Source organism: Enhydra lutris, unplaced genomic scaffold, assembly GCF_002288905.1.
Source record: "Enhydra lutris kenyoni isolate GAN:26980312 unplaced genomic scaffold, ASM228890v2 scaffoldscaffold17, whole genome shotgun sequence".
NCBI lineage: Eukaryota > Metazoa > Chordata > Mammalia > Carnivora > Mustelidae > Enhydra > Enhydra lutris.
In genome coordinates, this window is record NW_019154101.1 from 9,410,802 (window position 1) to 9,425,758 (window position 14,957).

The 14,957-nt window shown below is 40.4% G+C and overlaps 1 protein-coding gene across 1 annotated transcript in view; it reads right to left on the reverse strand.

The window, feature by feature from the left end:
* The window catches only part of LOC111147554 (dynein axonemal heavy chain 8), a 333,965-nt gene that overhangs the window by 55,937 nt on the left and 263,071 nt on the right, over positions 1 to 14,957 (reverse strand). Inside the window, exons 82-85 of the mRNA XM_022503648.1 lie at positions 13,348 to 13,421; positions 11,160 to 11,312; positions 10,661 to 10,816; positions 1,658 to 1,774 (exon numbers count right to left, since the gene is read on the reverse strand). Of these exons, the coding sequence (XP_022359356.1) occupies positions 1,658 to 1,774; positions 10,661 to 10,816; positions 11,160 to 11,312; positions 13,348 to 13,421 (500 nt within the window). The remainder of the gene's footprint in view (positions 1 to 1,657; positions 1,775 to 10,660; positions 10,817 to 11,159; positions 11,313 to 13,347; positions 13,422 to 14,957) is intronic.

The window sequence follows — 14,957 nt, forward strand, 5'->3', positions numbered from 1 at the left end:
ATGCTTGATTTTTTAAAATTTATTTTCTTTTGGCTAAATTCTGATTCATCAGCTCCACTGCCTTTCAAAGCAACTATTTCAAGGTTAACTATTATATATAAATGATAAATAATAACAGACTGTGAACCTGTATGATGTAATTTTTCATCAAACTGTCATACTTAATTTAATATCCCTTTGTAACTTCAAGAAAAAGTAATGGTTTGATTCTAGATCCTCCAGTGGCCCACATAAGAATTCATCATGGTGGGGCGCGTGGGTGGCTCAGTGGGTTAAAGCCTCTGCCTTCGGCTCAGGTCATGATCCCAGAGTCCTGGGATCAAGCCCCACATCAGGCTCTTTGCTCAGGGGGGAGCCTGCTTCCTCCTCTCTCTCTGCCTTCCTCTCTGCCTACTTGTGATCTGTCTGTCAAATAAAGAAATAAAATCTTTAAAAAAAATGAATTCATCATGACTTACCATCGCCATACTGACATTCTAGTACCTATAATTAGCTTCAAGATCTACTATGAGAAAGAAGAGGAGACAGTAGAAAACTGGAATTTATTGAGTTCTTATTATGCACCATATACTGTGCTTTCACAAATGTGAATTCACTTACTCCTCACAGAAACCAAGGCTGCTTTGTAGATGAGGAAAAAGCCTCCTAGAGGCTCATAAACTTGCTCCAGACCATAGAAAAAATGAATTTCCAACCCTTCCTAACACATGTGGAGGGACAACTGGATTGTGTTCTTAGCTCTATGACCTGGAGGAAGTCCTTTATTGTCTCTTGTCCATTACCTCATCAGTAAAATGGGGACAACTGTAATGCCTTCTATGCTGACCTCAAAGAGTTGTGAAGATACAGGTGAGATCCTCCACACGTGAGCACTTTGAGAACTGTGAAATGCTGGACGATGACCGGTGACCATTATTAGAAATTATTGCTATCTATTTGTGTAAGTTTAAACATCTGTTAAGATGTGACTAAAGGGGGCACCTGGGTGGCTCAGTGGGTTGAGCCTCTGCCTTCTGTTCAGGTCATGATCCCAGAGTCCTGGGATCAAGCCCATGATCTCAGGGTCCTGGGATGGAGCCCCACATTCAGCTCTCTGCTCGGTGGGGAGCCTGCTTCCCCTACCTCTCTGCCTACCTCTCTGCCTACTTGTAATCTCTCTCTATTGAATAAATAAGTAAAATCTTAAAAAAAAAAAAAAGATGTGACTAAAGGTAAGAAAGAACTCTTGTGTGGTGTGGGCTGAGATAACATTTCACTTCTGAAGAGGCATCAGTGAGAGATGCTGGAAGAAAAGTCTGATTTAAGGTTTACATTCTCTTGAAGTGCACTGGGGGCAGCTAGGTGCGATACGAGGAAGGTTATGGAGTTTCTGTGCACAGACTTGCCTCATTTGTGGTCTGTCTCTGCTGTATGTGCACGGGAGAGAGATGGGGGGGGAACACAAGTGTGGGATTGGGGTCCGAATGCACTCCTAGGGGAAGTAGGGGTGTGAGGGAAGGGCCTGGACATATAAACAATGGATTAGAATGAGCAGTCCCTTTTGGGAGAGGTAAGGGGAACCTCAGTGGGTTCCGCTGTGTATTATAGACTGAAAATGTCTGTAGAACCTTGATTTGAGGACAATACTAAAAATGGGGAAAATAACAATTTCACTCACTTTTTTAATATCACATTCATCAAGGTGATTTTGAATGAACTGGATGCTGGCTGCAAAGTCAGCAGAATTGAATTCATAGGGAATATTCCATCCTAAGGGGCCAAATTTGCGTCGCTCCTTAAGAACACCAAAGAAAATGAGTGAGATTTTAAAATTGAATGCAGCTGATTTCTCTTATTATTATTAAAACATAAAGTATAGGAAAATTAAGGCATGATATAGAGACGAGTTGATGTCATAAAAGAACAGTATAGAATTTTAGGTACATTACTCTTCAGAAATACTACTTCGTGGTTCTATTGCCAAATGGTTTACAAGGACAAATCCTCAGGCACCTGGGTGGCTCAGTCAGTTAAGCGTCTGTCTGCTCAGGTCATGATCCCAGGGTGCTGGGATCAAGTCCGGGTGCCGCATTGGGAACCTGCTTCTCCCTCTCCCTCTGCCCACTCCTCCCTCTGCTCATGTACACATGTGCCTGCTTTCTTTGTCTTGCAAAAATAAATAAATAAAAATCTTTAAAAAAAAATCCTCAACTATTTGCTAGAGTGGAGTTCTTGGGCTTTAAAAAAAAGTCTAGGTTTCCATGGCCAATTTAAAAACATGCAGTAGATGCTCAATAAATGTCTATTAAATTAATTCATTTATTCTGAATTGGACTCTAAAAACTTTCAAATGTTCAGTGCAAGAGTTTAAATTTTTGTTTTCCCAGTTGAATATCTTAAGCCCTTGAGAGCATCTAGAGCCCCCTACTAGTTTGTAATCTTGCAATTTCAGGCTTTGAAAACCCCAAATCTCTACTGTGAGACATGACACATTTCTTCTTAAAACTTTCACATTGCCCTCATTTGTTCTCTCCCATGGGATATAGTTAACTGTTTGGAACTGCCAGATTGCCCATAAATAATCCAAAGGGGCTCAGATCAAATGATTCAACTGCCTCGATATTCTGAAGACCACATTAGAACCAGTAGCTCCAGGCTCTGATCACCTATTGAACCGCATAGATTAACTAAAATATCACTACTCCATCAGCTTTCTCTGCCTCGGTGCACAACCAGTCTCTAAGGGAGGTCCAATTATTTACTTGGGTTTAGCTCCTAGCCCTTTGACCCTAGTGGTTGAGGTGAGAATCCATGGGGAGAGTAGAATCCCAAAACACCTATAGAAAGGTATAATTCTACTTCTCTACCTCTAAATATATACTAACTTTTCTTTCTCTCTTCTGCCTTCCTTAACACACACACACATACCACACACTCACACACTGTTTTCACAAGTCATTCTGATAAGTTCTTACTATAACGGCTTCATGCTTTAGATCCTAATGAATACCATGATTTAAAAGAACTAAATGAATTTTAGTTTAGACAAGTTCATGCATAGGACAGAGAAAAAAATTCAGAAAGCAAGAAGGTTTAATTACTGATTTTCAGAATGTGCTTTTAAAATATTAAGTAAACCATGAAAATTAATCTGGGTAATTTGGGTCCAGATGTCCTGACCCTGGGAGATCAGACCATTAAATAAAAATTCAACCAAGTAAATCTTAAAGATCTCCATGGCTTTATTGAATGATTGATGAATCAGGAGGCATCCCATTTAGCAAATAGGAAGGAGCCCCAAAGAGCTACAGAAAAAGGGAAGGTTTTTAAAGGCAGAGAGGAGATGGCACAAGGAAGTCATAAGTAAGAAAAAGGATTATTCTGGGCAAAGTCACCTTTCTTTGGGGAGGAAAAGGGGCCTATTAGGGGGCTACCTCACTAGTGCTGGCCAGGAAATTCCAGACTAACTGGTTAAAATCACACTCCTGGAGAAGGTTGAAATTGCAGTTAGGTTATGTATTGGTTTCGGTTTGGCAATGTGGGCTTAGCACAAGTAACTCTATTCTGGGTCTGTTGTCTCCTTTTTAACAAGACTGAAGGCAGACCCATACTTCCTTAGGTTAGGCTGTCAGATATTAGACATCTGTAATGGTGTGACTCCCATCCTCATCCCTTAGCTAATTAGACAGAAGGTGGACAGCCAGCCCAAGAAAGACCAAACCAGATTCCTCCTCCCAGGAATTTGAACTTAGGGTTCAGACTGTTATCTAGAATTTATCCTAGTTAGAGCTTAAAGTAGGGAGACTTCTAAATTTGGGAGCTGTGAAGCACCATCTTCCACCTTGAACACAGAGAAAGTGAGAAGGAGCAGAGGTGCTTTGACAGATGAAGAGGACTGTGGTATCATCCCCTGTGCATGCAGGAGAACCCTGGCTCTTTAATGCGTCAGCTTCTCTTGATGGCTTTCCACTTCCTGGTCTCAACATTCATGCTGCCGTGACGTGTTGTTTTTTTGTTTGTTTGTTTCATGTTGAAATATTTGGTCCTATAACCAGATTTTGAACCTTGACAGTGAGAAACAGGTCTCCCATTTTTGTCTCCCCTTTGCACTTTCTTGGGGAAAGGATTATGATTCTGAAATGAACACTAGATTGATTATTGATTATTTTCAGAATGAAAGGCACTCTCCTCATCCTCAGGGGGGTGATTTCTGAGGCTGACACAGAAATTCAAGAGAATTTCTGGAGTGGATCCCAGAAACACTGAGGTGATCTCCCTCCAAGTTATTTTGGAGCAAGAATGAGTTGGGAGACCCTATGCGATATTAACATGAAAATGCATTCAGCTAAGCCTTGAGCCTCTGGAATTTCTTGTACCTGGAAGCCTTCAAAAAGAAGGAAGCTAACCAATTATTGGTGAAATGAAAATGTTTTCCTCTATTTTTTTTTTTTAAAGAGAATCAACTCTAAAATTGTTTCACCTATGTTTGACTTAATTTTTTAAATTTACAGTTCAATTAGACAGGAGACTGAATGGAAAATAATTCTTCCTTTCCAATTATAAAAACTGCTTAAATTGGCTCTATGGAAACACTTCCATTTACATGTACTGAGCCATTGCAATTCCACTGCTCCTTAAAATATGATCTTTGAAAATTGCTATAATGCTGAGATTTGTTTCACTTAATGCTATTTACTATCAAATTTCATTTGAAGCATTTACTTTTTAGGTTGGTTCACTAAAGTCATAAGCTATTTAGCTTATCTCGGAAAAAACAAAAGACAAAATCTTGGGAGGGTGACTTTTCTTTACAAATGAAGTAAATTCATTTTCTTGTAACTTTTTTTGTACTCACTGATCTCTCTAAGTGACAATAAAGAAAGTAAAAAAAATAAAAATAAGATAAAAATAAAAAAATAAAGTACCCTGAATTATCACCTTGAAATACTGTCAGATCATAGACTCAAACCCTCGGGAGAAGAACTAATAACACATTTGGAATATCAAAAGCAGGCTGCCTTGCTAGAATTTGGAATATTTGGAATTCTGAATCTCTTCAGTCTTTAGTATTTTAGTACTTTAGTATTTTTGAAACTATGGGATGAGTCCTATGTGAGACAATGGAAAAATATTAAAATCAATGTATTTTAAAGAAGTTTTAATCCAGTTGAGAAAATAAGACTTAGAAACAAGGAGAGGACAATGTGATGGTGACTATAATTAATTATCAAAATTTAACAAATGATAAGCCTGAAGAAGACAGTCAGAGGCTTCTGGGAAGAATGGAACCGAAGGTGGTCTTTTAAAAGCAGGGAGAAAAGACTTCCGGGCTTGGCGGAGGCTATGACAAAGACAGGAACACAAAGCTCCCGATGTATCTAGCAAGAGGCTGCAGGTAAATGGTTTTACTGCAGCAGAGAGTGACCTCTGGTGAGTAGCTAGAACTACACGCTCATGATTCAGGGGTAAAACATAAGACAGATATGAATGTCAGGATAAAGAGCGAAAACTTGATTCAGCAGTAGGGAGTTATTATTCATTACTAAGTTGGAGAGTGGTGATTTTAGGAAAACTAGTCTACTCTTTACCGAATTTGACCAAAATGGTTCCTTCTTGTATTCCAAAGAATCAACAAGACAGAGAACTACTAGTGAAATACGGAAAACTTGGAATCCTCCTTTGGATGCTGAAGACAAGTTGCTCATCTTAATGATGTCAAAGCCATTTCCAATTTTATGTTGGATTCTACCTCAGTCCAATGAGCCCATCTCCCACAGCCCAAGACAGAATCACTTCAGTTGCATCTTCAAAACAAGGCTCTCTTTGGAGCATCACATCCTGTTTTATTCAATTACTGGAACTAACATAAAATGAAAAATCCAATCCATACTACATAACACAAGGGAAATTTTAAAAGGTAAACATAATGAACAGACATGGCCAGAACCCCTGCAAAAAACCATCAAGCAAAATGTAAAAGATCTTTCTCTAGACCTGTATCATATTATTGTAATTATTCTGAAGACTTTTTTAAAAGATTTTATTTATCTATTAGAGAGAGACCATGAGAGACAGCACAAGCAGAGGAGAACAGCAGGCAGAGGGAGAAGCAAGGCTCCCCGCTGAGCAGAGAGCCCCATGCAGGACTCACTCCCAGGACCCTGGGATGATGACCTGAGCTGAAGAGCAGATGCCCAACCACCTCAGCCATCTAGGGGTCCTCTAAAGACATTTAAACTAAGAACTTTGTAGTCACGCCTCCCCAAAGCAAGACTTTCATAAGCACTATTAAACTTGAAGGTAATCCTTGTCAAGGCTCAAACTTGAGAAAGAAAACAAGATGTAGGGGCGCCTGGGTGGCTCAGTGGGTTGAAGCCTCTGCCTTCGGCTCAGGTCATGATCCCAGGGTCCTGGGATCGAGCCCCGCATCAGGCTCTCTGCTCAGCAGGAAGCCTGCTTCTCCCTCTCTCTCTCTCTGCCTGCCGCTCTGCCTACTTGGGATCTCTGTCAAATAAATAAATAAAATCTTTAAAAAAAAAAGAAAAAGAAAGAAAACAAGATGTAGGAGACTTTTTGGAAAGAAAACCTGCTGGCAGTGGAATTCCCTGAATCCTATTTGATATGGCCATTTTCATTAAATATTTAATTATTTTTAAGGGCCAGGATAAAATATCCAAGTCTGCATCTGCCACTGCAAGCCCCGAGAGGGCCTAATCAATGACTTTAGCAAAAAACCTCATAGATTCGTGCATAACCTATTGGAAAATTCCCAAAAAGTAAGCCTCAATTTCGGCAAGCCAAGGTGATGAGGAGAGAAATTCCAAACCATGGAAAGGACATAAAAGTGATGGACTCCTGTCTTAAGGACAATGGATATTTGGCAGTTATTCCTAATTCTTGTTGGTATTAGAATCACTTAAGAGGTTTTTAGAAGGACTGAGCAGCCCACCTTGCTGCCTGCTCCCAGGGATTCTGGGGCCCAGGCAATGACTGAGAACCAGGCAATGACTATGTTAGATATTCACTCGGTCCAATGCATTGTTCAATCAGAGGGTGGTACATTGACCATCCAAGGATGGCACACTGACCACCAGAAGGTGCTGTTCTGACTTTCTGCAGGAGGTACTGGGAGAGCAATACAAATGCAATTACTGTGTTTCAAAAGACCAAGACTTTGGAGGAAGATATTTTAAAATTAGGATTCTGAAGGGTGAATATAACCTTGCTCTGAAACCCAAAATGGCGCTGCACTGGAATTTCTGGGAAACCATAGAGAGATGATGATAAGGCCAGAAGGAAGATCCCATTGAGACTAAGCTCCAAGAGGAGGTGGGTATGTTGTCAGGGAGTAGTGGCCAAGGCATCCACTAGGATGCTGGGGATGGTGGTGGGTTCCCATGGGAAAGGCAGGAGGGCTGGCTGGTTACGGCAGAGACATCACCTGATTGTAGTAAGAGTGCTGTTGCTGCTGTAACTTCCTGGCCTCTGTGGTTGGTACGTTTCTGGTGGAGAAGGGAGGGAGGCCCAAGGGAGACTGGAGAAAGAAGAACTCAGTGTAGATTGGTTTGTGTGTCTCTGCAGTTCCCATGGAAGCACCCAGGGCCCCCTACTACCAGGTAAACCTGCTCTTACCTCAATCACAAAACAAACCACACCCTTCACTGTACCACCCTTGACCATCCAAGTCTACTTCCCCTTCTTATAGGAGGGGAGGGGAGTTCATTTAGTTCTCTGTGACAAGTGAGGTTCACATAACACATGATGCCCTTGTGCGGGGATGAGTTGATGGCATGAGGCCAAACTGCAATTCAGTAAGGGAATTACATGGGGGGGGGTCACACAGCTCTCGCATTTGATCTCTGTTTCACTACCAGATTCTGTATTCTGAGGGGTGATGGGCTCCAGCATGAACTCCTCCCCAGGCCTAAAGCTTCAGATTATGTGACATGACCCAATTCCTTGTTCTTTTTGTCTGTCTCTGCAAGGACAAGTGTATAAACCTCATATGTGCATAGAGCAAGTGATATCTAGGTTAAATTTGGAGGAATCAATTAATCAGTTAACAAATCAGGTGTTTGGCTATTATGTCCAACACTAGAGAAATTTAAGTCACAACCACTCCAACCCAGAGCAACAACAAAGCAATAACAAAATTAAAATATCCTTTGAGCAGTGACTGCACTTCCAACTTTAGAACACACACACACGAGTTCTTGGGCATCTTATTATAATGCAGATTCTGATTCAGCAGGTCTGGGGTGGGGCTCGAGATTCATCTCTTACAAGCTCCCTTACAAGCTCCCGGGCCACAGGGATGCTGCTGGCCCAGGACCACAGGCTCCTCAAGAATGCTGTGTTTTTGTCTCAAGCCAGCTCTACCCTAACAAGTAAAAGAAAATATTTAGGCACTATCACAGTAAGTATTTCTGCTAATGATGAAAACAGAACAGGGGAAACCATGCTTGAATTATCCATGCTCCCTGTGTAGTCATAGAACTTGATAACAGGGTTTTAGAAATGGGAAAAAAAAATTGAAAGATCACCTCCTTCTGCTTCAAAACACACAGATGGGAATCTATCCTCACACAGCTAACTGATTTGACGGTGAGTCTAATGTCCCAGCCTCCTGGTCCTCAATGAGGTGTTCTTTCCAGCACACGATGGCTGGATTTTAAAAGACATTGGACTTCTATTTTCACAGCCTTAGCAATGGAGACTTTTTCTGTTTTAACCCAAATACATGTCATGTCAAGTGCAAGCACGCCTTAGCCCCATGACTGGCCCATGGCCCTGTTGTGGTTCCTCTGTGTTGTACATAATGACCACTGAAAGACAGGCTACTGCACTGACCATATGGAAAATACCCCCAATCATCGCCCCATGATAAGCCTGGTGGAAGAGTTGAATCATCACTTACTGGGAACAGAATCATAAAATACATTATTTGTGAATTGTGAATTAAATAACAGAGTTAAAGTAATATTTGTATTAGAGTACGATAAGGCCTAGCAAAGCAAACAATTCCTAGATAAGAATGTACGAAATAGGCTTCAGTGACTTGAAAGCTATAATTTACAATCCAAAGGCCACAATCAGACTTAGTAAAAATAACCACCCACAAAGTGTTTAACCTGATTTTAACTCTCTCAGGATTAGGGGACCAATAGGCAGGAGATGCACAATTGTCTCCTCTGCATAGCCATCCCCACTGGGCAGCAGAGATCCTGGTAAAGTGGCAGGGACAAGGAACCTGAGGGTAAATACGCCCAAGATGTTCTGGGATGAGCACCAAATTCCCCCCACCCTTGGGCAGGATGGGGAGAGAGGAGGTGAAGCTCTCCATGCCACTGCAGAGCTAAATCCCGGCTCCTGGCATAAGCTACGTCATTCATTCCTTCCTTACTCCAGCCTCAGCCGGGGAAGAGATGTGAAAAGTGTTAAAGAAGCCCGTTCTGTCCATCTCTCTCTCTGAAGAAGCCAATCAAGTACATTAAACTTGAAATACTGGGTGTTACATGCAAACAATGAATCATGGAACACTACATCAAAAACTAATGATGTACTATATGGTAACTAATATAGCATAATAAAAAAAACAGAACAAAATGTAAAGTCAAATGTAGAACAAAGCAATAACAAAATGAAAATATCCCATAGACAAGTGGTTGTGGAGCTATAAAATTACTACATTAATATAGAAGTGTATAATAAAAGCAAATACACAAGTGCATGGTAAAAGCAAATGACAGATAGCCACCGTCCCTCCCAATATCAGCACTGCTTTCACTGGTGGGCTCAAAACATACTACCATGCGAGGCAGGAGTGTTGGACTCGACCCCTAGATCTACTGCCTATGAACTTAACCTTTCTGAGCCTCAATGTCCTCATTTTTATTTTATTTTATTTTTCTGGAGATGTAGCTCATTTGTTTTTCACACACTGAAGGGATGAGGGGGATGGACGCCTACTGGGGCTGGGGCTCTGTTGTCCCTGTGTCTAGTTTAACAAAGTTCTCCTGTTACTTAGGACAGTCCAGGGCATAAATTCCTGAATGCTTGAGGAAAATCACAAGCTTTGGAGTCACACTGGTTAAATAATCTACTATTTAGTAGAATAGTTTAGTAAAATATTAGAATAGTAGAATAGTTTAGTAAAAATCACTAGCAAATAGCTGACGTTCCTGTTCTGGTGTCTATTTCAAAGTACAACTATTTTCATTCATTTATTCATGCATCTGGACATCTTATCCATCAATTTCCTCGTTTTGAACATGGTGATAATCCTATCTTGAGAAACGTAGTGGTTAGTATTACATGAGAAGGTGCACACACCCTCCCTGGCCGGCAGAGGCACTTTGAAAACCAAATTCTTATATAAATAACCCATGTTCCCCTCACAAATATTTACTGAGCTCTGGCAATGCCCCAGACATTGGATGACAGAGGGGATTCAGCAATTACAAAACGACAGTCTTTGTCTTCAAGAGTCTTACACTGTCATGGGAAGGGACAGGGGACACGTTAAGTACACAGACGAGTATATACCATATATACCATGCCAGGTGGGGCAAAGTGCCATTAAGGACAGAAAAAGCAGGGTGAGGAAAGCAGACAGCATGGGAGAGAAACAAGAGGGCGTCACTAACATCCCCCTAAAGGTGTAAACTGTGCCAGAAGTTACCTGCACGGTGGAGTGTAAAAATGCTACTGTGTAAAGCATCGGCTTCCACATGGGTAAGTTACTGATATCCAGAAGGTCTTGATTAATTCCGGCAAATGTTCTTTTCAAACCAGCACGCATGCCTTGTGGTGGCTCATTAGTGAATTTAAGAGAAGTCTGTTGTAAAAAGCAAACAGTAGTTTTGTTTTTATAAATTAGATGAGGGATAAAGTAGAAATGACAATACCTAGACAACATAAAATATCAGCCGAAATTCGAAAGTAATGTCCATCATAGCTGAAACCCCATAAATTAGAACTTAGTCTTAGAACTCTTGTGCGGAAATATTTGCTATATGATATTGAGGCTTATAGTCAAGATCTTGACAGTTACGAGTATAGGATCTTGGAGACTCTGCTGGATTGAAAGCCCTGGCATGTTTTCCTCTCTCAGTAATGCCACTATGCCATCTTCATTCAAATCACTCTCAAGGAAAAGACACTATGTCACAGGAACAAACCTGAAGCAGTGTAATTGGAAATCGATTGTGGGGCTCAGTAGTTATCCACACTCGGAAAGAGTCATCATTGGCTTCGGTGGTAATTAACGTCTCTAGCAATTCTTCCATGAATTCTAGGCCAAGGTGACAATTTTGCAGTAATACCCAGCCACCCTGTATTCAAAAATGATTTTGTATTAATTTCTTGTAACTTTTTGCCATGATGTTAAGAAAACAAAATGTATAATTAGAAAAAAAAGAAAAACTCTATTTAGGGCATGTAAAAACATGAGCACCTGTTTTTAATGAAATGATTATACGTCAATACGAACATTTCTTCTGCTACTGGTTAAGACTGGAATCAAGTGCGTTCAAAATAATTGTACTCTGCCATCTCTGATTCAGAAGGAAACAGAAATTAAAACTTGAAGTCTTGTGTAAATATAGTGTGTGCACCATCTAATGGTGGGAACGGGTATTTTGGAATTTGTAAAACTCATCCTAAAATGAATCCGAACGGACTCACCCCCAAATCATATCATCCATAGTCACAAAGAGAGATGCATATTACCTCCTGAAAGTTGGACATCATACATGTGGTGACCTGGACTACAAGAATACTAAGCCTTAATCTTTCTCATCACTCTTCCCATATAGTTCCAAAACCACACAACTTATTAAGCACTATTTTAATACTAGAAAAAACTATCATTAGCAATATATAAGTCACAAAATCATCACTGCTCTATGAGAACATAGTTTCTTAACTGACAACATTTTGATACCTTTATATTAACGAGATCAGATCAATAGAGCTGCAAAACCCTGAGCACAGTAAATACATGTATTATGTATTATGCCTTCTACTGTGGGAGAAAATACAACTCAAGACTGGCTTAAACAGCAAAGGGGACAGGTTGACCTAGACAACTGGGGTGTGCAGAGGAGGAAGGACCTCAAAGTTGACTTAGCTGGCGCCATAATGGATCCAGTTTCTCGCTCGTTCCCCATTTTGTTCAACAATGTGAGCTTCATCCTCACTCTGGGGTCCATAATGTGGCCAAGTGGCTGTACCTGTTCCTGGGCTGTTGGGTTTTTTTCCCTCATAATGTCATTATTATCAATACTTACTCCACCTTGAGAAACAGAACGTGGAACTTATAAAAGCTAATATTCTAAAGAAGGTTAGTGTGAATGCAGTATTGAAATTTAAAAGTTTCTCATTCATGGAGACTGAAGAAATTATTTAAGGTCCAGAGTTAATCTGTCAAATCACTCAGTGGAGGGAATCATTCGATCCGAGTAAAAATAATTATATGTAACTGCCTTGCTATATATAAATTAGATACAATATATTATTAAATATAATTAAGTGGTAAAGAAAAAGGCTTCAGGCACTTGAGAATTAATGACTAACTTGAAAATCTGATGGACCAAGCAGAGATTTAGCTCATTAACCCTCTCTAGTCATTAATTCCCAAGGAAAAGCGGCACCAAAGTTGCTTCAGACCTTATGAGATCAAACGCTTAAACATAAACTGAGATCTTCCTTTATTTTTATAAGTAGTGTGATTTCTTATCACAGCTGAAATTGCTATCTACCAAGCATCTCTAGAAAATTAATGTTCTGTGTATTTATTAGGTGTGATGGAAAACATTTCTCAGCATTCCATTCAGTTTGCAATTTTCAATAAAAACTATTATCAATATTTAAACACAACATCCTCAAATATTTGTTATTTGTCTGAAACTACCCATTAATGAAAAAAAAAGCCCGACTTTAACCGAAAATAGAAATTTAACTGTGTTGGTCTGTCACTTCTTAAACACTATGTATTAATATCGATTGCAAAATTCCAGCTAGAGCTACATTCTTAGGACCAGGGAGTCTGTCTGCCTAATGCTAAAAAAAGAAAAAAAAATTAGTGAAAATAATGGAACATATGGAAAATATGGAAAATATTTTTTCCATGGAAAATATGGAAAATAAAACAAGCTTTCCGTGGGATGTCAGGTGCAACCGGCTTAAGGTTTAAAATGTACTGGTAATCAAAGGTTGACTATGCATATATAAAAAAAATGGAAAACTGTGATGGACCATCCCAGGCAGAATGCTTTAGCCACCACTGTGGCAGTCTGACGTAGACCTGATGGCCAGAGGGCTCATAGGAAGAATGATGCCCTGCCACTAACTAGTCTTGTTACCTACCTGCTGCATGGACATCTGAATCAGCTTTCGAGCGTGTACCTCTTGTCCTTGCCCCATTGAGATAGTTCTGCATTCTGTAACATAGGAGAAAGATCACTACGATGAAACATAATTTTGTAACAGGATTGGGACAAAAAATTAATTTCTGAATGGTCACAGCCACCCTCACTCCATGGCTTCTAAGAAGGCCTCTTGTGATTCAGACAGGGGTGGCCTTTGGTTGTGCTGATGAGAGAAATGGGTGGGGCGGAAACTGGAGGCACCACATGAAAAGCCACACAAAGGGTGTGTGGCTGGGCTCTTAGGCTGGGCCTGTGTTCTCCTTTTGGATTTTGATGGATTCCTGTCTCACATTTAGATCTTTCAATCATTTTTTAGAGAGTCTGGGGGTGTTTGGAGGTAAGGAGGAGAAAGGCTGACAGTGGGAGAGGCAGCGACAATGCTCTCACAAGTATTTATAGGGAAAGAGGATTTTTTTAGTTTTGCCGTATGTTTTGATTAGAATCTCTCTTTGGTGGTTTCACAAATGCTTCCGTGAAAATGGAATTGGGTTTTTATTCCTTTAAGATGTAAGGCTTACAGTGCTTTCTGTCCATTTTGGTTTTGTTTGCATGGCTGTCCATTTTCTGAGATAGGACTCAAGGGCATTCGGCCCCAGGAGGGCTACATTCAGGGGTAACTACTGCTTAGACTAGATCACCACCTTGGAACTGAGTGTGAAGAGAAAGTGGAGGCCCATGCAAGATCGGAAGTGTGATTACAGTCTGGGGGAGAATACAGTATTTAGGCTCTTTAGTGAATCTGTCGTCCCAGGCAGAGAACCCACTTGTGCTGTGCAGTAAGAACTTACTACATGAAGAAGTCTATGAATCATGTTTGTGAAACTGGAACTGGAAATTAACTTAAAAATTTTTTTAATTTAAATTCAACTTAGTTAACATATACTGTACTATTAGTTACAGAGGTAGAATTTTGTGGTTCATCAGTTGCATAGAACACTCAGCACTCATCACATCACGGACCCTCCTTAATACCCATCGCCCAGTTACCCCATCCTCCCATCTCCCCACCCTCCAGCAACCCTCAGTTTGTTTCCTATAGTTAAAGAGTCTCTTCTGATTTGCCTCCTTCTCTACTTTCATCTTCTTTTATTTTTCCTTCCCTTCACCTATGCTCACCTGTTTTGCTTCTAAAATTCCACATGTAAGTAAAATCATATGGTATTTGTTCTTCTCTGACTTATTCCACTTATCATAATGCCCTCTAGTTCCATCCACATGATTGTAAATGGCGAGATTTCCTTCCTTTTGATGGCTGAGTAATATTCCATTGTAGATACATACACACCAAATCTTCTTTATCCATTCATCTGTTGATGGACGTCTGGACTCTTTCCACAGTTTTGCTACTGTGGACATTGCTGCTATAAACATTGGGGTGCATGGGCTCCTTCGAATCAGTATTTTTGTATCCTTTGGATAAATACCCAGTAGTACAATTGCTAGGTCATAGGGTCGTTCTATTTTTAAGGTTTTGAGGAACCTCCATACTGTTTTCCAGAGTGGCTGCTCCGGTTTGCACTCCCGTCAACAGTGTAAGAGGATTCCCCT